The sequence below is a fragment of the Pseudonaja textilis genome, chromosome 1, assembly GCF_049901715.1.
Source record: "Pseudonaja textilis isolate UNSWEBS1 chromosome 1, rPseTex1.2, whole genome shotgun sequence".
NCBI lineage: Eukaryota > Metazoa > Chordata > Lepidosauria > Squamata > Elapidae > Pseudonaja > Pseudonaja textilis.
This window is the reverse complement of record NC_141990.1, coordinates 4,794,018-4,820,411: the sequence shown is the minus strand read 5'-3', so window position 1 is coordinate 4,820,411 and position 26,394 is coordinate 4,794,018. Positions and strand designations below refer to the sequence as shown.

General features: G+C 45.4%; 1 protein-coding gene across 1 annotated transcript in view; it reads right to left on the bottom strand.

Moving 5' to 3' along the window:
• DOC2B (double C2 domain beta) overlaps positions 1-26,394 on the bottom strand; it is a 138,335-nt gene that overhangs the window by 73,290 nt on the left and 38,651 nt on the right. The window contains exons 3-4 of the mRNA XM_087924972.1: positions 18,592-18,615; positions 5,355-5,429 (exon numbers count right to left, since the gene is read on the bottom strand). Of these exons, the coding sequence (XP_087781098.1) occupies positions 5,355-5,429; positions 18,592-18,615 (99 nt within the window). The remainder of the gene's footprint in view (positions 1-5,354; positions 5,430-18,591; positions 18,616-26,394) is intronic.

The window sequence follows — 26,394 nt, the reverse complement described above, 5'->3', positions numbered from 1 at the left end:
CCAATGGGACACATCCATAGCCAAGAGTCATAAATCATACTCTCCAGTTAGGATTTTGTGCAGCAGAAACTTTGGTTGCCTGGAAACCATCTATAAAAACATTTATGGAATTCAGTTTCGGTTTTGCAAGCTGCTGCGCTGCTTCCCCGCTCCCTTTCTCCTGGCAACTCTAAAAGACCAGAGAAATATTTTATTAGTTGGCATCAAGAACTACCTGTGCACGCCAATGTTGAGCACATGGGTTGCAAGTATGAGACGTCAGTCATAAGTCGCTTTTTTCAATGCCGTTGCAACTTCAAACCATCACTAAAAGAATGCTTCTATGTCGAGAGCTATCCACACCTACCGCGTGTTTATTTTATTTATTTGTTTGTTCTTCCGGTGTTGGTTCAATTTATTTACCGCCCACATACTTCCTCGCAAAATCTTCCCCAAGATTGGATTAAACCAATGAGGAATAAAAAGTTCCCTTAAAGTCACGCCGGAAAAGAGCAGGAACACACACATTTCAAACAGAAAGATGGTTCACAATGCAACAACTAATTAACATGAGGAGATTCAAGAGGCCTGCTTAATTTGGATATCCTTCTCCGCTCACCCGTGCAAATTGTGTGTGTTTTTTCTTCCTAATATACTGCACAATTCATATTCTGTGCTTCCTCCTGAAGGAAGCCACAGAATTGTTAAGCAGCACAACCAGCTTGAATTTGTGGTTCCAGAGGAAATAACACAACAGCATTCTTCTGACTTTATACCTTTGTGACTAGATTCTACCCCCAAATCATCTTCATTTAACAACCCCATAATTCCTTGCAGGGTGGAGACTAGGCAACTGAATGCAGCCAGCCGAGTGTTTTAATGGCCGGATGCCCTTCCTTTTGCCAATGCGGAGTTTTCTTCAGCTGCCATATTCTCATTGTGCCCAGAGAAAGAAATATCTGCTTCTACCTAGGATCGAACTCATAGCCTCCTGAGGCGAGAGCTTTACCTCTAGGCCACCGCACCATTCCTGATCCCCACCAAAAACAAATCAAGAAAAATCCCTCATGAAGGCTCAATATTTCACCTCAGATTAAGATATTTCACCTCAGATCTTCAGCAAAAGCCCTGAATTTATCTGAATTCATGACTTCGATCTGGTCAATTCTGAGGGATTCTTTTTGAAAATTTATTTTAATTTGGGGAATGAAGGATTCACTCAGAATAGCGGTGAACTCTACTACAGGTATTCCTCGTCTTACGACCACAACTGAGCCCAAAATTTATGTTGCATTTGCTAAGTGAGTTTTGTCTCATTTTATGACCTTTCTTGCCACTGTTGTTAAATGGATCACTGCTGTTGTTAAAATTAGTTACCTGGCTGTTAAGTGAATCTGGCTTCCCCAGTGATTTGGCTTGTCAGAGGGTCGCAAAAGGGGATCGCGTGACCCCGGGAAACTGCAACCGTCATAAATAGGAGTCAGTTGCCAAGTGTCTGAATTTTGATCATGGGACCACCGGGGATGCTGGAACGGTCATAAGTGTGAAAAACGGGCATATGTCACTTTTTTCAGTGCCGTAGAAATTTTAAACGGCCACTAAACGAACTGTTCTAAGTTGAGGATGACCTGGTATTGCCAACTTCTGAAATATTTTTTAATGTTGGTTTGATGTTAGCTGGTGTTCTGACCTAGGCTTCCTTAGAAAGCATAAACCACAATCTTAGTCAGGGCAAAACTTCTTTTATTTCCACGGCTGTGAATGATGTTCATTCACAGTCTGCAAGGCTTCACAAACAGCTTTTCAGGGATTGTGGGGACTGGCAGCAGCGATGAGGAGTGCGTGTGCCAAGTGCGCATGAGCACAGGGCTGCTCGCAGGAAAAAGCAGCTACAACAGCACGGGTGACTCAGGAGTAAGGCTGCAAGGTAATGCCCCCTTCTTCAAGAAGATAAAAGCCAGCTGTGAAACAAGCATTCTTTGCAGAAGGCAAATACGTTTTGAAACTCCTGCCTCGTGGACATTCCAGTATCCTGAGTTTGTATCTGAAGATTCTTGTATCGCAAATTATTTCTTGTCTCTTATCTTTTGGCAAGTCTCGCACAGTTTGGCAAGGCTTATCCCAGCTAATTATTTTGCAGAAGCATTCAAAGGTTTCTCCTCCCTTTGGATTGCGTTTGATTTGTTGGAAAGAGGCGTGGGTCAGAACGCTGTCCAGCTCCCCGGGCCACAATAGCTAGATGGTCCGAAAATTAGAATTTGGTCAAAAACAATCAATCATGTAAGCTGTGATTCTTTCCTCACCAACTTGCCTTGTTTTTATGGATACTGAAGAGGGGAAGTTTTGAACACGTGCCAATGGATGCCATCTGAATTTCTAGACAGCCCCCCACAAGACCCCTGCTCTGAAAACTACTCAGAGGTATCTTTCTCGGTTTCTATGTCAAATTTCTAAATTTGGTCTCAAACCCTCATGCCAAAAATGTTCTTTCTTAGGTGTATATGTAATGCAGACAGAGAGAAATTCAAAATTACCAGGGTCTTTCAAGGTCAGCTAGCCCAGCCTCCTATTCTCAGTGGGAAAGCATAGGCAACCTCGATCAACTCCTTCAGTTATAATCCCCACAGTTTAAGATTTTTCAAGAGACCAAAAATCAGCCCACCCAGTGAAGTCCTCTCATTTTCTTCCTCCTTCATCTTTCCTGGTTCTTCTCCTCTACTACTGTTTCTTTTCCTTTTCTATTTCTCTTTCTTCCTATCTTCCCTCCCTTCCTTCCTATCCTCCCTTCCTCCCGCCCTTCTTTCTCATTCCCATATCCTTCCTTCCTTCCTTCTTTCCTTCTCCTTCCTATCTCCTTCTTTTCTTCCTTACATCCTTCCACCTCCCATCTCCTTCCTTCTTCTTTCTTATTCCCATTTTCTTCCTCCCTCCCACTCCTCCCTCCTTCCCTGTCCTCTTCTTTCCCATCTCCTCCCTTCTTCCCTCCTTCCTCCCTTCCTTCTTTCTCATTCCCACCCCTACCCTCCTTCCTCCTTTCGTTCCCCACTCCCTCTCTCTCTCCTTCCTTCTCTCTCATTCCCATCTCCTTCCCTCCTTCCTCCTTCCTTCTTTCTCATTCCCACCCCACCCTCTTTCCTCCTTTTCCCACTCCTCTCTCCTTCTTTCTCATCTCCTTCCTTTCTTATCCTCTCCTCCCTTCTTTCCCTCTTCCTTCTTTCTCATTCCCATCTCCTTCCTTCCTTCCTTCTTCCTTCTCCTTCCATCTCCTTCTTTCTTCCTTACATCCTTCCACCTCCCATCTCCTTCCTTCTTCTTTCTTATTCCATTTTCTTCCTCCCTCCCACTCCTCCCTCCTTCCTGTCCTCTTCTTTCCCATCTCCTCCCTTCTTCCCTCCTTCCTCTTCCTTCTTTCTCATTCCCACCCCTACCCTCCTTCCTCCTTTCTCCTCCTCTCTCTCTCCTTCCTTCTCTCTCATTCCCATCTCCTTCCTCTCCTTCCTCCTTCCTTCTTTCTCATTCCCACCCCCTACCCTCTTTCCTCCTTTCGTTCCTCACTCCCTCTCTCCTTCTTTCTCATCTCCTTCCTTTCTTATCCTCTCCTCCCTTCTTTCCCCTCTTCCTTCTCTCTCATTCCCATCTCCTTCCTTCCTTCATCCCTTCCTTTTTTCTCATTCAACTCCTCCCTCCCTCATTCTTCCCACTCCTTCCTCCCTTCCTGTCCCCTTCTTTCCCATCTCCTTCCTTCCTTGTCCTTCCCACCTCGCTCCTCCATCCTCATTCCTCCCTCCTTCTCTCTCATTCTCATCTCCTCCCTTCTTTCCCTCCTTCCTTCTTTCTTATTCCCATCTCCTCCCTTCCTATTTTTTCCTTTTTCCTTCCTTCCTACCTACCTCTTCTCCCTCCCTCCTTCTTTCCCATCCCCTTCCTTCCTTCTCCTTCCCATCTCCTCCCTTCTTTCCTTCCTTCCTTCTTTCTCATTCCCATCTCCTCCTCCCTCCCTCCCTCCCTCTCTCCCTATTTTTACCTTTTTCCTCCCTTCCTCCCTCCCCCCCTGTCTCCTTATTTCCCATCTCCTTTTCCCTCCTTCCTTCTTTCTCATTCCCATCTCCCTCCTTCCTTCCTTCCTTCCTTCCTTCCTTCCTTCCTTCCTTCCTTCCTTCCTTCCTTCCTTCCTATTTTTTCCTTTTTCCTCCCTCCCTCCCTGTCTCCTTATTTCCCATCTCCTCCTTCCCCCTCCTTCCTTCTTTCTCATTCCCATCTCCTTCCTTCCTTCCTTCCTTCCTTCCTTCCTTCCTTCCTTCCTTCCTTCCTTCCTTCCTTCCTTCCTTCCTATTTTTCCTTTTTCCTCCCTCCCTCCCTGTCTCCTTATTTCCCATCTCCTCCTTCCCCTCCTTCCTTCTTTCTCATTCCCATCTCCTTCCTTCCTTCCTTCCTTCCTTCCTTCCTTCCTTCCTTCCTTCCTTCCTATTTTTCCTTTTTCCTCCCTCCCTCCCTGTCTCCTTATTTCCCATCTCCTCCTTCCCCTCCTTCCTTCTTTCTCATTCCCATCTCCTCTTCCTTCCTTCCTTCCTTCCTTCCTTCCTTCCTTCCTTCCTTCCTTCCTTCCTTCCTTCCTTCCTATTTTTCCTTTTTCCTCCCTCCCTCCCTGTCTCCTTATTTCCCATCTCCTCCTTCCCCTCCTTCCTTCTTTCTCATTCCCATCTCCTTCCTTCCTTCCTTCCTTCCTTCCTTCCTTCCTTCCTTCCTTCCTTCCTTCCTTCCTTCCTTCCTTCCTTCCTATTTTTCCTTTTCCTCCCTCCCTCCTGTCTCCTTATTTCCCATCTCCTCCTTCCCCCTCCTTCCTTCTTTCTCATTCCCATCTCCTTCCTTCCTTCCTTCCTTCCTTCCTTCCTTCCTTCCTTCCTTCCTTCCTTCCTATTTTTTCCTTTTTCCTCCCTCCCTCCCTGTCTCCTTATTTCCCATCTCCTCCTTCCCCTCCTTCCTTCTTTCTCATTCCCATCTCCTTCCTTCCTTCTTTCCTATTTTTACCTTTTTCCTTCCTTCCTATCCCCCATCTCCTTCTTTCCCATCTCCTTCCCCTCCTTCCTTCTTTCTCATTCCCCTCTCCTCCCTCCCTCCATCCCTTCCTATTTTTTCCTTTTTCCTCCCTCCCTCCTCTCCTTTATGTTTTCCAGACAGCCCCTCCTCATACAGTATCCTCTGCACCAAGCACGCTCTGACCCTGACCTCCAATTTGCTCCCGAGGAGGATGCCTGGATTAAGAAGAGAGGCAGCCAACAGACAACACCTGGGAACTGGCAGTCAATGCCTTCCCTAGAAAAATAGCTTCCGTGAAGCGTCCCACCCGTCTAAATAAAAGAGAGAGGCTCTCACACCTTGCTGGCTCCAGGGAGTAAGTGCAATTTCACGTATGGATCAGCCAGTACATTATGGTCCATCGGCTTCAGGCCCTGAAGAGAAAGAGAGAAGAAATAGATTATAAAGGGGAGGAAATCCCAGCTGCTATCAATCTAAACCTCCCTCCATCTTCTTTGTTATTCAGAACCTGTGGTTTCTCCGCCTAATTTATTCCAGGCAAAGCCAATTTATCCGCTCCTGTTTACACAACGCATTCGTGTCTGTCTAATGACGATACCAGCCACTTTCCTAGAGCTGGCTGTGATCGTGCCAAGCGGGAGCCGGTTAAAGACACACAAGCCCCGGGCTTAAGAAAAAGGCTGGAACAGGGCGGGAGCACGAAGTCCTGATTTAATGCTGGAATTGGAGATGTCTAGTCTGATGAAAAGAAGGACCAGGGGTGACACGATAGCAGCGTTCCAGTACTTGAGGGGCTGCCCCAAAGAAGAGGGAGTGTCAAGCTACTCTCCAAAGCATCTGAAGGCTGGACAAGAAGCAAAGGGTGGAAATTAATCCGGGAGAGAAGTGACCTAGAACTAAGGAGGCATTTCCTAACCGTGAGTGGAACACGACCAGGGTCGGCGTTCCAGAAAACTTCAACTCCAGTTAATAACTCAGAGACAGACATGTTCTCAAAGTTTCCTTTTCTTAGAGCAGTAGACCAATACTTGAATACAGCTCATCAGTCTGGAACCCGCATTATGGTATATTAATACAATTGAAAAAGTCCAGAAATATTTCACAAGAAGAGTTCTCCACTCCTCTACTCGTTGCAGAATACTTTATGTCACCAGATTTGAAATTCTAAGACCTAGAAAACCTTGAATTACGCCGTCTTCGGTCTGATCTAAGTATGGTATATAAAACCATACATTGCAATGTCCTACCTGTCAATGAATAGTTCAGCTTCAACCATTACAACACAAGAGCACACAATAGATACAAACTCAAGGTTAATCGCACCAAACTTGATTGCAGGAAATACGACTTCAGCAACAGAGTGGTCCATGTCTGGAATCCTCTACCTGACTCTGTGGTTTCTTCGCCAAACCCCCAAACCCCAAAACCTTTAACCTTAGACTGTCTACTATTGACCTCACCCAGGGGTGAGATTCTACCAGTTCGCACCAATTCGCTAAAACCGGTTGTTAACATTCTAAGCAGTTCGAAGAACTGGTTGTTAGAAGAAAATTACTGGCCTAATCCTGTAAGGAAGGAAGGAAGGAAACATTCTGGTGTTGCTTACAGAAACTGCCTCTCCGTTAACCTTTATTACATTCTTGGCAGGAGTAGACTTCCTGTCTCAAGAACTTCTCTGGAGTTTTTTTTCCCCTCCTTTGCTGGTACTTTGCTTGTGTGGAGTGACCATTCAAAGTTACAATGGCACCGAAAAAAGTGACTTATGACCGTTTCTCACACTTACGACTGTTGCAGCATCCCCATAGTCATGAGAGGCCAGGCGAGGAGATGCGTGCCTCAATGTGAGTGATGTTGAGTTGGCCACGTCCAGCCAATAACATGACCACCAAGCCACGCCCACCAACTAAGCCACGCCCACAGAACCGGTTGTTAAAAAATTTGAATCCCAACCCCTGACCTCACCTATTTCCTAAGAGGTCTGTAGGGGGCGTGCATAAACCCACCAACGTGCCTACTGTCCCTGTCCTATTGTTTCTTTTATTTTTCTTATTTGTATCCATTTCATGTATTCATAACTATGTTTATACATATACATATTATCTTATAATTGCTTGACAAACAAACAAATAAATAAATTAAGAGTAGTAAACTGGCACATTTGGGAAATCCCAAATCTGAAAATTCCAGGTTTCCCTCCAACAAGTAAAAAATTACAAATCCACCCTCTGCACCCCCAATTCCATCACTATCCGTCCCAATTTGAGATGTCCTCTCAACACCTAGAGTCCTGCATCCAGTTTTGTTCACCACATTATAAAAAAGGATGTTGAGACTCTAGAAAAAGTGCAGAGAAGAGCAACCAGGATGATTAGGGGACTGGAGACTAAGGCATATGAAGAACGGTTACAGAAACTGGGCTTGGCTGGTCTAGTGAAGAGAAGGATCAGGGGAGACAGGAGAGCCGTCTTCCAATATTTGAGGGGCTGCCACGGGGAGGAGGAGGAAGGGGTCAAGCTATTTTCTAAAGCACCCAAAGGCCAGACAAGGAATAATCGATGATAACTGAACAAGGAGAGAGATTCAGTCTAGAAATAAGGAGAAACTTTCTGACAGTGAGAACAATCAACCCATGGAACAGAAGTTGCCCTCGGAAGTTGTGGGAGCGCCATCGCTTGAGACTTTCAAGAAGAGGTTGTAGGGCCTCCTGCTTGGGCAGGGGGTTCGACTAGATGACCTATAAGGTCCCTTCCAACTCTGATTTTCTGTTACTTAGGTGCAGAAACAACATGACCTTGACCTAGAAGAAGAATGCTACTATGTCTAAACACATATGCTCCAAGAAATTCACCCGTCCCATTTTCCCAGGTTTATGACACACCCTGGGAGGAGGGGGAAAAACAGAGTCATAGGTGGGCAGTAAATTACATAGGGCAGAGTCGATTGCACTTTCGAAAAGTGCCGGACATGTTGCTCCTAATAAATAATTGGATTTCTTTTGAAACTTGGCTCGAGGCTCATGAATTAATTAGGGCATCCGTCGGAACCCTGACAAAGAGATTGGACAACCATTAGCCTGAAATGGTATAGGGTTTCCTGCCTAAGCAGGGGGTTGGACTAGAAGATCTCCAAGGTCCCTTCCAATTCTGTTATTCTATTCTAACAACCCAGTTCAGAGAAAGCATCCGCAATAGGTATATTATCTAACAAAATGAAATTCAGGGGAGAGAAAAGTCAGGATTTGCAGTCAGGCGAGAGAAACCAAATGTACAGGAACAGATTAAGTAAAACTTGGCTCAATAGCAGTAACTGGGAGAGGGATCTTGGAATCCTGATTTGCTTATTGTACCCTATGACTATTATTAAGTGTTGCACATTATGATTATTGACTCTTGATGAATGTATCTTTTCTTTTATGTTCACTGAGAGCATTTGCACCAAGACAAATTCCTTGTGTGTCCAATCACACTTGCCCAATAAAGAATTCTCTTCTCTTCTCTTCTCTTCTCTTCTCTTCTCTTCTCTTCTCTTCTCTTCTCTTCTTGTTGTGGTTAGCTGGTGCAGATGGCTGAGGAGAGCGAGGACTCAGATGAAGGGCCAGGACCATCAGGGAGTGGACTGCTGCCTTCAGAGATTGCGGGGGCTGGCAGAGGAGGTTCCCGAGGAGCCTGTGCCAAGTGCACGTGCACGAAGGATTACTCGGAGGAAAGAACAATTACAGCAGCACAGGTGACTCGGGAGTAAGGCTACAAGGTCACAGCCCCTCCCACAAGAGGATAAAAGCCAGGTTTGGAAAAGCGCTCTTTGCAGACAGCAAAGAAGCTCTGAAGCTCAACTGGTGGACATCTTAGTTCATGTTTGGAGGATCTTGTAAATTAGTTCTTATCTCTGGGTTTTTGGCAGCCTTGACAAACAACTTGGCAAGGCTCTTTTTTGTCGGAGCTAATTAGTGGAAAGCAACCTTCAGAACAGAATTCGTTATTAAACCTTAAAAGGTGGGGGCTGCTGCCTTTATCTGCGTTTGCTCATCGGGAACCCGGTTGGTTCAGAACAATTCTATTCTATTCTATTCTATTCTATTCTATTCTATTCTATTCTATTCTTAGTGGACAATTCATTTAAATACAACCCAGCCATGTGCGGCAGCTGCCAAAAAGGCCAAAACAATCCTAGTGTCAACTCAATAAAATATTTCTATGGTCTTCTTAGAGTTGCCAACAGAAAGGGAGGGGGGAGCAGTGCAGCTGCTTGCAAACCGAAAGTGCATTCCATAAATGTTTTCAAAGATAGTTTCGAGGTGACTGAAGTTTCTGCCACACAAAATTCTAACTGGAGAACATGATTGATGACTCTGGGCTATGGAGGTGTCCCATTGGAGAATATGAATTATGATACACCCGGGGGTGGAGGGAAATCCAGGGTCAAGGGTGACAGTGAATGATGTGTCTCAGAGTCGGCTACACCCAGGCAGTGCCGGTGTCAACTCAAAAAGATTTCTCTGGTCTTTTAGAATTGACAGCAGAAAGGGAGCGGGGGAATTAGTGCATTCCTTAAATGCTTCATAGCCTTTGATCATCTTGGTTGTTCTTCTTTGCACTTTTTCCAAAGTCTCGACATCTTTTTTGTAACGCGGTGACCCAAACCGGATGTAATATTCCAGGCGTGGCCTTACTGAGGCTTTACCAAGCGGTACTAATATTGCACGTTGTTTTGATTCTGTGCCTCTGTTTAGACAACCAACGATTCCATTCGCTTCTTTTCGGCTGAAGCAGAATTCACACCCCAGTTATTCTTACGCTTGCAAATTTCCGCTTTGTTCCAACTCTGCAATTAATTCCTGGCTTTAAACAATGGCGGGATTTCTTCAGCTACCAAATTACAGGGGCCTTTGATGTGGGATCGCTATGTTTGTGCAAACCTTCACTTTTTTTGGTCCCACCATCGTGGCCGATGGCCAACAGAGTAAAAAAAACAAAAAAAAACCTACCCGGTTTGCAATTCCCAAACTCTACTGCAACGATTTGCAAACAAAACCTCCAAATTTTGGAAATCTCCTGTTTTCAGGCTGCCAAAGGAGACTCCGGAGACTCGAGAATCAATCTCGACTGGGAGTTAATACAGAATAAACAGAGTTGGAAGGGACCTTAGAGGCCATCTAGTCCAGCCCCCACCCCCACCCCGCCCATCCAAGCAGGAATTACATTCAGGCAAGAAAAACCAAATGCACAGGTACAGAATAGGTTGGTACCTGGGACAATAGCAGTAACTGCAAGAGGGATCATGAAGTCCTACTGGACAATCGCTCGGATGTGAGACAGCAGTGTGTGGCACCTGCCCCAAAAGCCAATGTAATTCTAGGCTGCACTAATAGAAGGATAGAATTAAAATCACATGAAGTGTTAATACCGCTTGATAAGACCTTGGTGAGGCTACATTTAGAATTCTGCATCCAGTTTTGGTCGCCACGATGTAAATCTGTTGTTGAGGCTCTGGAAAGAATGCAGAGAAAAACAACCAAGAGGATTAGGGGACTGCAGCAGAGGTAGTATTCAGCCGGTTCTGACCGGTTCTGGAGAACTGGTAGCAAAAATTTTGAGTAGTTCGGAGTTCAATCCCATCTCTGCCTGTCCCTGTTAACCGCATCTATTCTCTGCCTCCCATTGAGTCCCAGCTGATCGGCTGGGTCTTCTTTGGTTGCCCTGCACAGGAGAACGGAGCTGGAAAGCAGGTTAGTGGGGTGGGGAGACCGCCCCCCTCCTCTCTGTTGGCAGCCCCTCAAATATTGGAAGGCTGCTACCTTCAGAAGTTGTGGGAGCTTCATCCCTGGAAGCTTTCAAGAAAAGACTGGACTGCCATCTGTTGGAAATGTTGTAGGGTCTCCTGCTTGAGGGGGGTTGGATTAGATGACCTACCAGGTCCCTTCCAACTCTTTAATCTGTATCTGCATGCTTCCCCACTCTTCACTAGACTAGCCATGCCCAGTTCCTGCAACCGTTCATCATATGTTTTAGCCTCCAAGTCCCCTCATCATCCTGGTTGCTCTTCTCTGCACTTTTTCTAGAGTCTCAAACTGGATGCAGTACTCCAGGTGTGGCCTTACTAAGGCTTTATAGAGTGTAGTATTAGTACCTCCCTTGATCTCGATTGTATCCCTCTGTTAATGCAACTTAGGATTGCATTGGCTTTTTTGGCTGCCGCTGCACACGGCTGGCTCCTATTTAGCTGGTTGTCCACTAAGACTCCAATATCCCTCTCCCAGTTCCTGCTATTGAGCCTGGTTTCACCCAGTCTATATGTGTACTTTTGGTTTTTCTTGCCTAAATGTAAGACTTTCCTTTTCTCTACGTTGAATTTCATTTTGTTGGATAGGGCCCAGGGTTCGAGTCTGCCAAGATCCATCTGGATCTTGAGCCTATTTAGGGCTGTGATGGGAAACCTTGGCACTCGTGCCAGAGATGGCATGCAGAGCCGTCTCCGTGGGCACACACACCATCGCCAGCTGCTCTTCTAGTTTTGGGCCAGATGGCTTTCGCGGGCACCAGAGCACCAGAAAATAACCTGAAAATCAGCCCAAAATCAAGCTGTTTTTCAGGCCATTTTTTCAGGCTGTTTTGTGGGGCAAAAAATGGCTGGAAAATGGCCTGAAAATGGCCCCAAATGGTCCAAAAATGGCCCATAAAACAGCCTGAAAATGGCCCCCAAATTGCCCCCAAACAGGTTGTTTTCCAGGCCAGTTTCAGGCCGGTTTTGGCTCAAAAAAGGTCCAAAAAACGGCCTAAAAATAACCAAAACAGCCCCCAAAATGGCCAAAAAACAGGTATGCGTGCACCAGACAGCTGGTCTTCAGTTTTCCGGCGCTCCGGCACACACACCCGCAGGGGTGCACGCACACACATTCCGGTTTGGGTACTCGTTGCCGTAAAGGTTCGCCATCGTTGTTCTAGGGTGTTGGCTATTCCTGCCAGCTTAGTATCACCCGCCAATTTGGTAAGTTTCCTCTTCTCTAAGTCGTCCCTCATCTAAGTCGTTTCTGAAAAGCTGCTGGGCCAAATTCCTCCGGATCATTTTTTTGCTCGCAGAAACGCACCTGGCCGTCCTCCCACAAAGTTCTGCATTGAAATTCTGCGCACACAGGCGGGGAGAACACGGTGGCTGAGTTTCCTTCCAGCTGTTCGGGTTAAGTTCTCCTCCGCCCCACGACGGCTCGGCGGGCGAAAAAAAATGAAAGCTTCACGGCAAAGCCAGCTTTTTGACGAAGCATTCAGAAAGTGAGAATAAAAGCTTTCGAGGCCCGTGTCGCATTGCCGAAAGCATTAAAAACCGTCAGGCGCCAGAGTGGTGTGCTTTTCAGCTCCGGGTTATTTTCCCCCTGCGGGATAATTTGGCTGGATCCTCCTTGAATGAAACTCTCTAAGGGGCGGAGGGGGGCGGGTATCATCTGAGTCACACCGATTTCCTTTCAACGCACACCTACACACGAAGACAGCAGTGGTGCCCATGTGCCGGCGTGCGCACAGCTGAGCAGCCTTGCCATCATTTTTATAATCGCATCTGGCTGTCACATTCACAAGGAAAAACAGAAAGAAGGCACGAACCTTTCCTCTGGAATTGAAGAGGAACGGAAGAGACTTGGCTAAGCAGGAAGAGGACGGGGTCTTTTAAAAGCCTTGACTTACAACCATTCCGTTTAGGGACTGTTCAACGTTGCAACGGCACGGAAAAAAAGAAACATATCTTTAGTCCTCACGCTTCTGACCGTTGAACTACAGGTAATCCTCGACTTATTTGCACGAGCCAGAAAGAGGGCTGTGAAAATATCGACAGACCCCTCGCATCCCGGACATAAACAGGTTCAACTTCTATCCTCAAAATGACACTATATAGCCCTGATGGCGAACCTAGGGCACGTGTGCCACAGGTGGCACGCGGAGCCATTTGTGCGGGCACACAAGCCTCAGCCAACCCTGCACTGCGCATGTGCGCGCCTCCCAGCTGATTTTTGGCCCATTTGAGGTCGTTTTTGCCCTCGAAGGAAGCCTCTGCAGCCTCGGGAGGCTGAAAAAATGGGCCTTCCGGAAATACCGGAAGTTCTGAAACGGGCCTGTTTTCAGCCACCCAAGACTCCAGAGGCTTCCCTCGAGCCTCTGGCAGGGCGAAAATGGCCTCCCCCAGGCTCCAGAGACTCTCTAGAGAGGCTGAAAACAGGGACTTTGGGTATTTCCGGAAGGCCCATTTTTCAGCCTCCCGAGGCTGCAGAGGGTTCCCGGGAGGGCGAAAACAGCCTCAAGCAGGCAGAAAATCAGCTGGGAGGTAAACGCATATGCAGTGCAGGTAAGGGGGCAGGGCACGGGTGTTGCATGCGCATGCGCAGGGGGGGCAGGGCGCATCACATTGTGGGTGCCAGCATGCACGCGCTTTCGGCACACCACAACAAAAAGGTTCGCCATCGCTGCTATAGAGGCAGGGGTGGGCTTCTAAAATATTAGCAACTAGTTCTCTGCCCGCTTGCTGGGTAGGCGTGGCCATGATGGGCCTAGTCAGCCTCCTGCACCACACCCGAGCTCCGGAGGCTTTCCTGCAGCCTCCGGGAGGACGAAAATGGCCTCCCCAGGCTCCGGAGACCCTCCAGAACTTCCAGAAGGCCCATTTTTCACACACCCTGAGCCTCCACACAGGCCCATGTGGGATCCAAAACAGGGTGCGTTGAGACTCCTGTGAGGGGGGATGTGGGATGGGCAGGGCCAGCCATGGGTGGGATTTGCCGGTTTGCCGAACTGGCCATAAAAAAATGATAAAATAAGCTATGGGATCGCCCAAACTGAGACGAACCGGTAGCATCTCACCCCTGTATATAGGGCATTACACACCAAAACAATTAGACACAATGCCATCACTCTGCTAAACAACTTATTCTCACAACACTAATTATTTAGTGAGGCTGTATTACTACAGTGTTATTCTTCTCATCCTCCCTATTACCTATCTCTCCTTTTCTACTTATGACGATCACAGTGATGGGATTAAAACATTTTTTACAACCGGTTCTGTGGGCATGGCTTGGTGGGTGTGGCAGGGGAAAGGATACTGTAAAATCTCCAGTCAGAGGTGGAATTTGCCGGTTCTCCGAACTACTCAAACTTTCTGCTACTGGTTCTCCAGAACTGGACAGAACCTGCTGAATATACCACCTCTGGACTATCACTTCGTTGCTTGTATCTTTGCAATTGATATTGTTTTATTTAGTTTCCTAATACGAGTTATGTTGATTGCTTATTTAGTATCCTATGACTACCACTAAGCGTTGTATCTTATGGCTTAAGACGAATGCATTTTTATGAGGACTAGGATCATGATTTAGCACTTGTGGCTTTTATGCACACTGCGAGCTTATGCACCAAAGACAAATTCCTGGTGTGTTCAATCACACTTGGCCGATAAAGAATTCTAAATTCTTACATGAGCTTGTCTAGTGACCGTTCAAATTTACAGCGGCACTGAAAAAAAAAAAAGTGACTTACGACCGTTTTTCACACTTACAACCGTTGCACCATCCCCATGAGTCACGGGAACAAAATTTGGACGCTTAGCAACTGAATCATATTGATGAGCATTGCAGGGTCCCGGGCTCACACAATCGGTGGTGAGATGCTGCCGGTTTGGACCGATTCAAGCGAATCAGTAGTTCTGACAATCAGTTGGCCCCGCCCACCTGCCCCCTCCTGCCCTATTCTGTCCTTTATTTCCTGCTTTGTAGCTCACCTCAATTGTGTGGTACAACTGATTTTCACCCGCCTCCGCGGTTCTGCTTACCGTCGCTGACTTGGAAGGTAAGCAGCTGAGTTTCTAAATGCTACCGTCAACTCATAAAATATTTCTCTGGGCTTTTAGAGTTGCCAAAAGAAAGGGAAGAAGGAGTAGGATAGCAGCTGCAAAACAGAAACGGCATTCCATGGATGTTTTCATAGATAGTTTCCAGGCAACCGAAGTTTCTGCCTTGCAAAAATCTAACTGGAGAGTATGATTCTTGTTAAGTCGCTTGATCGGTCCCAAGAAGAGACGCAAGGCAGTGACTGTTTAAAAGCTCTTTTTATTGCAAGCTAGATCTGGCTGCCGGCTTGGAGCGGCGGCGGCTTATATTGAACTTGCACAGGGTTGCTGCAGCCAATGACAGCCGTTCGAATCACCCGCGATCGGCTCGGCCAATCGCGGTTGCTTCGTGACGGCCAATCAGTGCTGCACACTCGACCAATCCGAGTGCTGTGCGTTTTAGCCAATCAGAACACAGGGTTACAAGAATGCAAATACAAATACAGAACAATTCTAGACTTAGAAAACCTAGAACTACGCCGCCTTCCGTCCAATCGAAGTATAGTATATAAAATCATACATTGCAATGTCCTACCTGTCAATGAATACTTCAGCTTCAACCATAACAACACAAGAGCAAACAATAGATACAAACTCAAGGTAAACCGCACCAAACTTGATTGCAGGAAATACGACTTCAGCCACAGAGTGGTCAATGCCTGGAATACTCTACCTGACTCTGTGGTTTCTTCGCCAAACCCCAAAAACTTTAACCTTAGACTGTCTACTATTGACCTCACCCCTTTCCTGAGAGGTCTGTTGGGGGCGTGCATAACGCACCAACATGCCTACCCTCCTTGTCCTATTGTTTCATTTATTTTTCTTATATGTACCCATTTCATGTATTCATAACTATGTTTATTCTTATACCTATTATCTTGTAAGCGATTAACAAATCAAATCAATCAATCAATCAATCAATAAATAAATTGATGACTCTTGGCTATGGATGTGTCCCATTGGAGAATATGAATTATAATACACCCAGGGGGTGGGGGAAAAATGAGGGTTAAGGGTAATGAATGATGTGTCTCAGAGTCAGCTACACCCAGGCAGCACCAGCCTGTCTTCTCCTAATAAATCTTCTTTGAGCTTTGAAAATCAGGCTAGAGACTCATGATTTACATAGCGGTTACTACCAGAGCATACGATCGCATAACCCCGGGACACTTGCAACCGTCATAAATACACACCAAAGTATTTGCCAGGTGCCCGAATTTTGATCACGTGACTATGGGGGAACACAAGTGGTGGACCTCCAACCACAATTGAGCAAAAAAAATTTCCACTGTTAAGCTAGACAGTTGCTAAACATGTGTTTCACCCCGTCTTATGACTTTTCTTGCCCCCGTTGTTAAGCAAATGGTGGCAGTCGTTAACTTGATCACATGGTCATTAAGTAAATCCGGCTTCCCCATTGACTCTGCTTGTCAGAAAGTCACAATCGGGGAAATCACGTGACTCCTAGGAGGCTGCAACCATCCTAAGTACATGCCAGTTGCTAAGCGTCGTCGTAAGTGTGAAAAACGGTCCTAAGCTCCTTTTCCAAGTGCCATCGTAACTTTTAATAGTAGCTAAATGGATTGTGTTAAGTTGAGGACTCCCTATGCTGCATCCTCACCACTGCGCCGCCACCATGGCTCCGAATGCTACAATGGCCATAAGTTTACAGCAAAGTTTGAGAGCTAACAAAAGCCGATTGTCAGGTTTCCAAGTGATAAAATCCATTTAAAAAGAAAAGGGCAAAGTCCGTCTTCCAAAACAATTTCTTTTATTTAGGAAAGCATCCAATTGCCAAAATCTGTTGCAATTCCAAACCTGACACAACCCCGGAATTACACCACATAATACTGGAAATTAGAAACAACCCCCAAAAGTCGCATTCTCCGATGGAAGTAAATCAACATTGCCTGTTGTCATCCATCTCCACCTCCAGGTCTCGGCAGGATAAGCTTTTGTTCTCAGAGGAAGGAGAACCTCCTAGCCCCATGATGGCAAACCTATGGCATGTGTGCCACAGGTGGCACGTGGAGCCATTTGCGCGGGCACACGAGCCCCAGCCAAATTTACCTGCACTGTGCATGGGCGTGCTTCCCAGCTGATTGTAGGCCTGTTTGGGGCCTTTTTCGGCCTACTGGAGGCTCTAGGGAAGCCACCGCAGCCTCGGGAGGCTGGAAAACAGGCCTTCTAGAAATACCAGAAGTGCCCGTTTTCAGCCTCCAGAGGGCCTCTGGAGACCAGGAGAGGCCATTTTCACCCTCTTGGGGGCTCGAGGGAAGCCTCTGCAGCCTTTGGAGGCCGAAAAATGGGCCCATTTTGTCACTACCAGTATTTCCAGCCATTTTTGGCATGGGAGCCCCCAAAAGTTAACCACTACTGTCCTAGTCTAAACAACTCTCTCTATCTCCACTCTTCCCACCTTAGGAATGTGGCAAGCTCGAAATCCTTCCCCCATCACCAGCCAAGAGAAAGAAAGAAAAGGAATATATAATAAGGCTAAATAAAATGGCTACACATATGTCAATTTCGGGCTTGACACCGATTATAACAAGCAGCCCCTCACCCAAAATCCAGCACAGTACATAAGCCATCAGCCACAATAGGAATTGCCCAACATCCCCCTTTAGGAACACAAAGCCCATGTTGCACAAATCCCAAAACTTCAAAAACACAGAATCATATAAGAACCCTTCCTCCCGCTCAGCTAGTTCTTAAAAAACCGCACACTATCGTGTGAGGTATCTATCCATCAATAAACTTTTCTTTTCCAACCGGCCTCCATGTTGTTTCCAGCATCTTTCTTGGAACTGAACCAGATGGTTATTCCTTCCAACACAACTAAGAATTTTCTTTCTTTTCATGTGTGCATTTATTCTGTCTACACAGGTTTATTTAAACGTTTGAAGAGAACGTAAAAACAAAAAAGGAGTAAACCAAACAAAGGGGGAAAAAAAACTTGTATCATAGAAATAAAGGGGGAATAAAAGGGTAAAATCCCAACAACCGTTTCTCTACCCGGTTGCTGAGTAGGCATGGCAATGGTGGGCGTGGCCTGCCGGAACTTCTGAAAGGGCCATTTTTTTGCCTTCCCCAGAGTCCGGAGGCTTCCCTCAGGATTCTGGGAGGGCACAAAATGGCCTCCCTCTGGAAACCGGAAACAGGCCTGTTTCCAGACTTTTGGTACTTCTGGAAGGCCCATTTTCCCCTCTCCAAGAGCCTCCACCTGAAACTTGCACTTACCTGCATCCAAAACGGACCCCATGGAGACTCCTGGGAGGGGCGGGGCGAAGTAGGCAGGGCCAGCCCATCGGTTCAACTCCCCGTTTGGTGAACCGGTTCTAAATTTAACAATCGGTTCACCTAAACCCGCCCGAACTGGCTGAATTCCACCATTGGTCATAAGTCACTTTTTTCCAGTGCCGTTGTAACTTTGAACGGTCACTTCAAAGTCAAGGACTACCTGTAATATCTGACTGCGATTTTTTTTTTTCCAGACAGTCATTTTCCCCTCCTGAGATAACGTAGCAGCGATCCATAATTGCAAATTTCTAAGAACTGCTACAGCTGCTTTAAAGCTGTTGCTGTTGAATGCTGAGTAAGCATCTCTCAGTTGTCTGTCTGGAGCATCAGCTGGAGATCACAACAACCCTGCCAGGGAGGACATGGGGTGGGGGTGGGGAGGTGGAATTGTAGAGCCAAAAGAGATCTTACCTTCTGGTAGTGTGTTTGGGGCATCTGTTTATCCCAGCCAAGAAATGAAATGAAATGAACGTTGGCAGAATGGAAGATGGAGAGGACCAAAGGGAGGCAAACACAAACACAGGAAGAAAAAAAGAAAAAAAGAGAAATGAGTAAAAGATGGAATTGAAACATTTAAGCAATAGTAACATACAAAGGTAACAGAATAATAGAGTTGGAAGGGACCTTGTAGGTCATCTAGTCCAACCCCCTGCCCAAGCAGGAGACCCTACACCATTTCTGACTGATAGCTGTCCAGTCTCTTCTTGAAAGCATCCAGGGATGAAGCTCCCACAACTTCTGAAGGAAACTTCTGTTCCATCGGTTGATTGTTCTCACTGTCAGAAAATTCCTCCTTATTTCTAGATTGAATCTTTCTCCTTGTTCAGTTTCCATCCATTGTTCCTTGTCTGGCCTTCAGGTGCTTTGCTTGACCCCTTCCTCCTCTCTGTGGCAGCCCCTCAAATATTGGAAGACTGCTATCCTGTCTCCCTTGGTCCTTCTCTTCCCTAGACTAGCCAGGCCCAGTTCCTGCAACCCTTCATCGTATCACCACCAGACTTGAAATCCTAGACCTAGAAAACCTAGAACTACACCGCCTTCGGTCCAATCTAAGTGTAGTATATAAAATCATACATTGCAATGTCTTACCGGTCAATGAATACTTCAGCTTCAATCATAACAATACAAGAGCAAACAATAGATACAAACTCAAGGTTAATTGCACCCAACTTGATTGCAGGAAATACGCCTTCAGCAACAGAGTGGTCAATGTCTGGAATCCTCTACCTACTCTGTGGTTTTTTCCCCAAACTCCCAAAATTTTAACCTTAGACTGTCTACTATTGACCTCACCCCTTTCCTAAGAGGTCTGTAGGGGGCGTGCATAAGCGCACCAACGTGCCCACCGCCCCTGTCCTATTGTTTCTTTTATTTTTTATTTTACTTATATGTATCCATGTATTCATAACTATGTTTTCACTTATACATATTATCTTGTAAGCAACTGACAAACCAAATAAAATAAAATAAATAAATAAATAAATAAAATCTTTCAGCCTCCAGTCCCCTAATCATCCTGGTTGCTCTTCTCTGCACCTTTTTCTAGAGTCTCAACATCTTTTTTATAGTATGGTGACCAAAACTGGATGCAGTACTCTATGTGTGGTCTTACTAAGGCTTTATAGAGTGGCATTAGTCCTTCCCTTGATCATGATTGTATCCCTCTGTTAATGCTACTTAGGATTACATTGGCTTTTTTGGCTACTGCTGCACACTGCTGGCTCCTATTTAGCTGGTTGTCCACTAAGACTCCAAGATCCCCCTCATAGTTCCTGCTATTGATCCTGGTTTCAGATGGCAGATACATAAAGTGGTTTTGCTAATTTTGGTTCCGAAATCAAGTCCCCAACCCCACAAAAAACCCAGAGAAATCATTACAATCAATTTCCCAAACACCATCATTCTGCTAAACAACTAATTCCCCCAACACCGCCAAACTATTTACTAATTCTGCATTACTATTTCTATTAATCCTCCCCTTCTTCCTTTCACCCATCACCTCCCACTTGTGGCTGTAGGACAGTAGTCTTGTTGCTTGTATCCTAACGATTTTTATTGACTGTTTCCTGGTATGATTTGTTTGCTTATTATTGTACCCTATGACTATTATTGTGTTGTGCCTTATGATTCTTGACTTTTGACGAATGTATCTTCTCTTTTACGCATACTGAGAGCCTAACAGGAGCCTCGGTAGCGCAGTGGTTAGAGTGCAGTACTGCAAGCTACTCCTACTGCAATTTGGCAGATCAAATCCCACCAGGTTCAAGGTTGACTCAGCCTTCCATCCTTCCGAGGTGGGTAAAATGAGGACCCAAATTGTTGGGGGTAATATACTGACCCTGTAAACCGCTTTGAGAGGACTGGAAAGCACTATAAAGCAGTATATAAGTTTAAATGCTATTGTTATATGCACCAAGACAAATTCCTTGTATGTCCAATCACACTTGGCCAATAAAGAATTCTATCTATCTATCTATCTATCTATCTATCTATCTATCTATCTATCTATCTATCTATCTATCTATCTCTCTCTCTCTCTCTATCTATCTATCTATCTATCTATCTATCTATCTATCTATCTATCTATCTATCTATCTATCTCTCTCTCTCTATCTCTCTCTCTATCTCTCTCTATCTATCTATCTATCTATCTATCTATCTATCTATCTATCTATCTATCTATCTATCTATCTATCTATCTCTCTATCTCTCTCTCTCTCTCTCTATCTATCTATCTATCTATCTATCTATCTATCTATCTATCTATCTATCTATCTATCTATCTATCTATCTATCTCTCTCTCTCTCTATCTATCTATCTATCTATCTATCTATCTATCTATCTGTCATGATCTCTGCCATATTTAATATTTTGCTTATAATCCTGTCAGTTCGTTAATCCTTCTTTTTACAGATAACTTACGACCGCAACTGAGTCGCAAGCAATTCTCTCCTTGATTCATTTCCACCCACTGCTTCTTGTCCCGCCTCGGGGTGTTTTGAAGAATAGCTTGACTCCCTCTTCTTTGGAGCAGCCCCTGGGATATTGGAACAATGCTATCATGTCACCCCCTAGTCCTTCTTTTTATTCAACGAGAGAGACCCAAATTTTGCAACCATCCTTTGCATGTTTTGAGCCTTCAGTCAATGTGTAGCAATGTAGGGAATGGCTCATTTAACAATCATTTTGTAATTATGGTGGCGATGAAAAAACTAATTTTACAACCAATCCTTGCACTGACAACCCTGGCAGGCCTAATAAAGGGAAGGAAAGCCGAACGAAGATGATAAACAGGCGCAATTTCACTTAGTAACTTCTTCGTTTAACAAACACGTTGCCAATTGTAGCTACTATATGAGGATGGCCTGTATTTTGGCATCGCTGTGGTTTGTTATGAATGACAGAGTCCCCACTGTCTTCGTAGCATCAACCAATCACCGCTGAAATGACATAAAACTCATTCTTAATCCTGCTATTGTGGCACGATGATGATTTAAAAGGCACTATAAATCCCTAATGGAGACCTAACAAGAATGTGATGTTCATAACAGCTAATTTGTGGTTTCTGAGTGTGGAATAATTGGCTTGTCCTTCCCTTTGTACGCTTCTTTCTCTAGATCTTTTGGCTTGGAACAGTACGTAGGAATAATAAGGAGAAGAGAAATACAGAGAAGAGCAACAGATGACTGAAGGCCTGGAGACTAAAACATACGAAGAAGGTCTGCAGGAACTGGGTATGGCTACTCTAGAGAAAAGGACTGGGGTGGGCAGGGGGAACATGATAGTATTCCAGTATTTGAGGGGCTGCCACAAAGAAGGAAAGGGGGTCAAAACTTATTTTCCAAAGCACCAGAAGACAAGAAACAATGGATGGAAACTAACCAAGGAGAGAAGCAACCTGGAATTAAGGTGAAACTTCCTAACAGTGAGGACAATTAACCAGTGGTGGTCCGCAGAGAAATGTCACTCCCAAAGTAATTAATCCAGGCTGCGCGGGAACACAAGGCTGTGCCGCCCACAAGGCCCGTGAGAATACAAGGGTTGCGTTGCATTGTGAACATGAGGTAGTGAGGGGAGGGGGGAAAGGGCAGAGCGGGGGGAACTTGCCCCACTCGCCTGGCCTGGCCACCGGGCTGCTTCTTTCTGCTTCTTTCTTTTGCTTTTGGCTGCACGCGAGGAAAGCAGCAAAAGTCTTTCTTTCTCTCCCCCAAACTCCACCAGAAATGAGTCTTTGGGACCCTGCAAGGCCTCCTGCTCCAAGAGCCTGTGCCTGCAAAGACTCATTTCTGGCGGAGTTTGGGGGAGAGAAAGAAAGACTTCTGCTGCTCCTGATGTTTTCCTTGCATGAAGCCAAAAGTCTCTCTCTCTCTTTCTTTCTCCCATTGAGAACAGAGCTGGAGACGGTATCCTGCGATCCCAAATAAAGAACGATCGATCGGGAGAAAAACAGGGTGGGGGATTTTCCTGCAGACTTTTGGGGGGATTTTCCCAGGGTCTCTGATCCGCGGGATTTAAAATTATGAGTTTGTTGGTTCCTGAGGTCCAAAAAATTGGCCACCCCAGGACTAGATGACCTGCAATTTCCTTTCCAACTGTCTGATTCTGCTCCCTGCAACCAGCAAAATGTTTTGCTGGTAATCATATTTGGAGGGAATTAACTACAAACCAGATTGCCCAGAGCAGCCCATCTCCTTTTTTCCTTTTTTCTGATGTGAAGTTCTAAGCTGATAAGATTTCCAGGCTGTACTTTGGGGAAGCGGAGATTGCAAACGTGGCAGAGAAAATAGATATTGCGACAAAGGACACCCACAGAGCAATCTTCCCAACTCACAAAGGAAGTTGAAAGATTAAAAAATAATAACCGTGTTGATATGACATCTACTTTTCATCTCTTCCTGCATCTACAACATGGATCAAGGTTTGAAGCCTCCTGATAAATTGGAATCAAAGAGAATATTTGTAGCTCGGTCGTTGTGTTGTGTTGCTGTGCAGCGAAGGAGTTTGTATCGTGTCTTCTTCTGCCTGCTGGTCAGTGTTGGCGAACACCAACAGATTTCACTGTGGCTTCAAAAAAACGGTGAGCATCCTAGACCAGGGGTCGCCAACCTTTTGGACCTCAGGGACCACCAAACTCATAATTTTAGATCCCAGGCACCACTAACCGGTTCTGTGGGCGTGGCCTAATTTGTGGGTGTGGCTTGGTGGTCATGTGACTGGCTGGGCATGGCTTGTATGTAAATATTATAAATATTTATATAAATATTGATTTTTTTATTAAAAAAGAGCAACTTTTACCCAAAATCAGGCAAAGCAGGCAGATTGAGCTGCTCACAGAATCACAGATTCATTCAGAGATCTATCTATCTGCCATTGGCTAGCTCAGTCTGCCACATAACATTTGCTTGCAAGCAAACTCACAAAATTAACTCACAACACACCATGCGTGTAACTATTGATTTTTTTTTATATAAAAAAGAGCAACTTTTACCCAAAATCAGGCAAAGCAGGCAGATTGAGTTGCTCACAGAATCATTCAGTGATCTATCTATCTGCCATCGGCTAGCTCAGTCTCTCAAATTTGCTTGCGGTGAGTCTGCACTGAATTTGCTTGCAAGCAAGCCTTCAGTCCTAAGGGAGGTTCGGCTGTGCTTAGCTAGAAAGCAAGAAATCCAACCATCTCCTGCTTCCTAGCTAATCTAAATCTCCTGGCAGAGCAGAACAGATGATGGTCAGAAAAAGGAAAAATAGCAATTTAGCAGGCAAGTTTGCCGGGTAAGGAGTGAGTGGTTAGGGAGGGTCCCCGCAGGCCATGTGGGCAGCGCAGCCTTGTGTTTCTGTGCAGCCTGGATTAATTGCTTTTGGGGGGGTGCTTTGGGGGTGAGATTTCTCTGCGGCCCACCAAAATTTTCTCACAGCCCACCGGTGGGCCGCAGCCCACCGGTAGGCGACCGCTGTCCTAGACCAGTGATGGTGAACCTTTTCGGCACCAAGTGCACAAACTGGAACGCGTGTGCATGCATTTCCAGGTACGTATGTTGGAGCACCGGAAAATCGAACACTAGCTGGCCGGTGTGCACACATCTGTTTTTTTGGCTGTTTTTGGCCATTTTCAAGCCGTTTTTCAGCCATTTTCAGGCAATTTTTCGGGCCAAAACTGGCCTGAAACCGGCCTGGAAAATGACCTGTTTCGGGCCATTTGGGGGGCATTTTCAGGCTGTTTTTCAGGCCATTTGGGGCCATTTTTCAGGGCATTTTCAGCTCCCAAAACAGTCCAAAAAAACAGCCTGAAAAAGGCCTGAAAAACAGGCTGTTTTGGGGCTGATTTTCTGGTTGTTTTCTGATATTCATGAAGTGGAATAGAGCACCGTAACAAGGTCAGCCAATGAATAATCATAGCAACTAAGTCAGCCAATGAGGACAGTTTGGAAACTGAAACTAGAAGTTAGCTTAGGCATGGCTCTATGTTAAGCTCTGCAGCTATGTTGATCTCTGTAGCCCTGAAGGTTTGTTAAGTTCAGAATCTGTCTATTGAAAATGAAACTGTTTCGCTCCTCTTGCTTGTCTGCTGAACTAAAATAAAAAGAGAAACTCGCTTGCTTGCTGAAGTTACTGGCAACGTTTCTGTTTATTTCTGTCTGAGTTTGCTCCAAGTTGGAGAAACCTACGACTGGTTTGTAAAATCTATTTATTATATTTATAAAGATGTTACAAGAAGCCTCAGCCACCTGTGTTTATTTTTCTATTGCTGAATTAACGCTGCAAAACTCCGAACCGATGGTGTGCGTGCCCACAGAAGAGGGCTCTGCGTGCCACCTCTGGCCCGCGTGCCATAGGTTTGCCATCATGGTCCTAGACCAAACCAAGTGCAAAACCCCCGGAGGATTCCTGGAAGCCTGGTGAATCAGCCATCGGCGGGCCCATTGAGATGAACAACGTCTACACATCATTCGAAAGGAAAATCAAAAAGCCAACGTGGAAACACAAAGAGCAAAACACCTCATTTCTCTAGCAATCAACACCCGGATAAGCAGTGATTAACACCAACGTTAACCCTAGACTAACAATCAAGCGATAAACAACACCCCAATCAAGGAGCTGCCAACGCAGGCAGACAAGCTAACATTAAACAACACCCCAATCAAGGACCATTAGTATATAAACATAAAGCAAACCTCCCTCCCTTCTGGCACTGATGACGTTACCTAGTTGGCTCATGAAACGTCTGCAAGAAAAACACTAAGCTCGGAGAGTACCAAAGTCCCTCCTCCTCCTCCTCCTCCTCCTCCTCCTCCTCTTCCTTCTCTCCCTCCTCCTCCTCCTCTTTTCTGCAACTATTTTTTCCCTTCTCCGTGACATTACCTAGTTGGGTAATGAAACATCTGTAAGAAAACAACCAAGCTTAAGAGAGCACCAAGAACCCCACAGTCACCCTCCTCCTCCACCTCCTTTTCACAAACCCTCTCTCCCTTCTTGCACTGATGACATTACCTAGTTAGGTCATGAAACGTTTGTAAGAAAACAGTCGTGGTCAGAGAACACCAAGAGCTGTCCAGGTCAACCCTGAGCTGTATACAGTATATTCTCTCCTACGGAAGCATTAATTACAGCAATTAAAATTAATAAGAATTGGAAGGGACCTTGTAGGTCATCTAGTCCAACCCCTCTCCCCCGCCTAAGCCCCCTACACCAATGATGAATTTCAGATTATCCATCAGTAATTTATGTAACAGGTTATCCTCTGACCACATCACAAATGGAACAGCCCAGAAAGGAAGGTAAATTTGTATCTGTAATATAACCTTTAACCTTAGACTGTCTACTATTGACCTCGCCCCTTTCCTAAGAGGTCTGTAGGGGGCCTGCATAAGCGCACCAACATGCCTACCGTCCCTGTCCTATTGTTTCTTTTTTTTTTTAATTATATGTATCCATGTATTCATAACTATGTTTTTACTTATACCTATTCTCTTGCAAGTGATTGACAAAAATAAATAAATAAAACAAATAAATATAAATAAATAAATAAAATAAACAGGAGTTGTTTTAAAAAGCAAAATACCACCTCTGCACCCAGCCCCCAGCAGATCTAGCCCAGAGGCCATGCTCTGGGGTCCCTTCCATTAAGCCAGTGTTTTCTTTACCTAAGCAACTTCAACATACCTGGACTTCCAACTCTCAGAATTCCCCAGCTAGCAATTATGACACCATGGTTG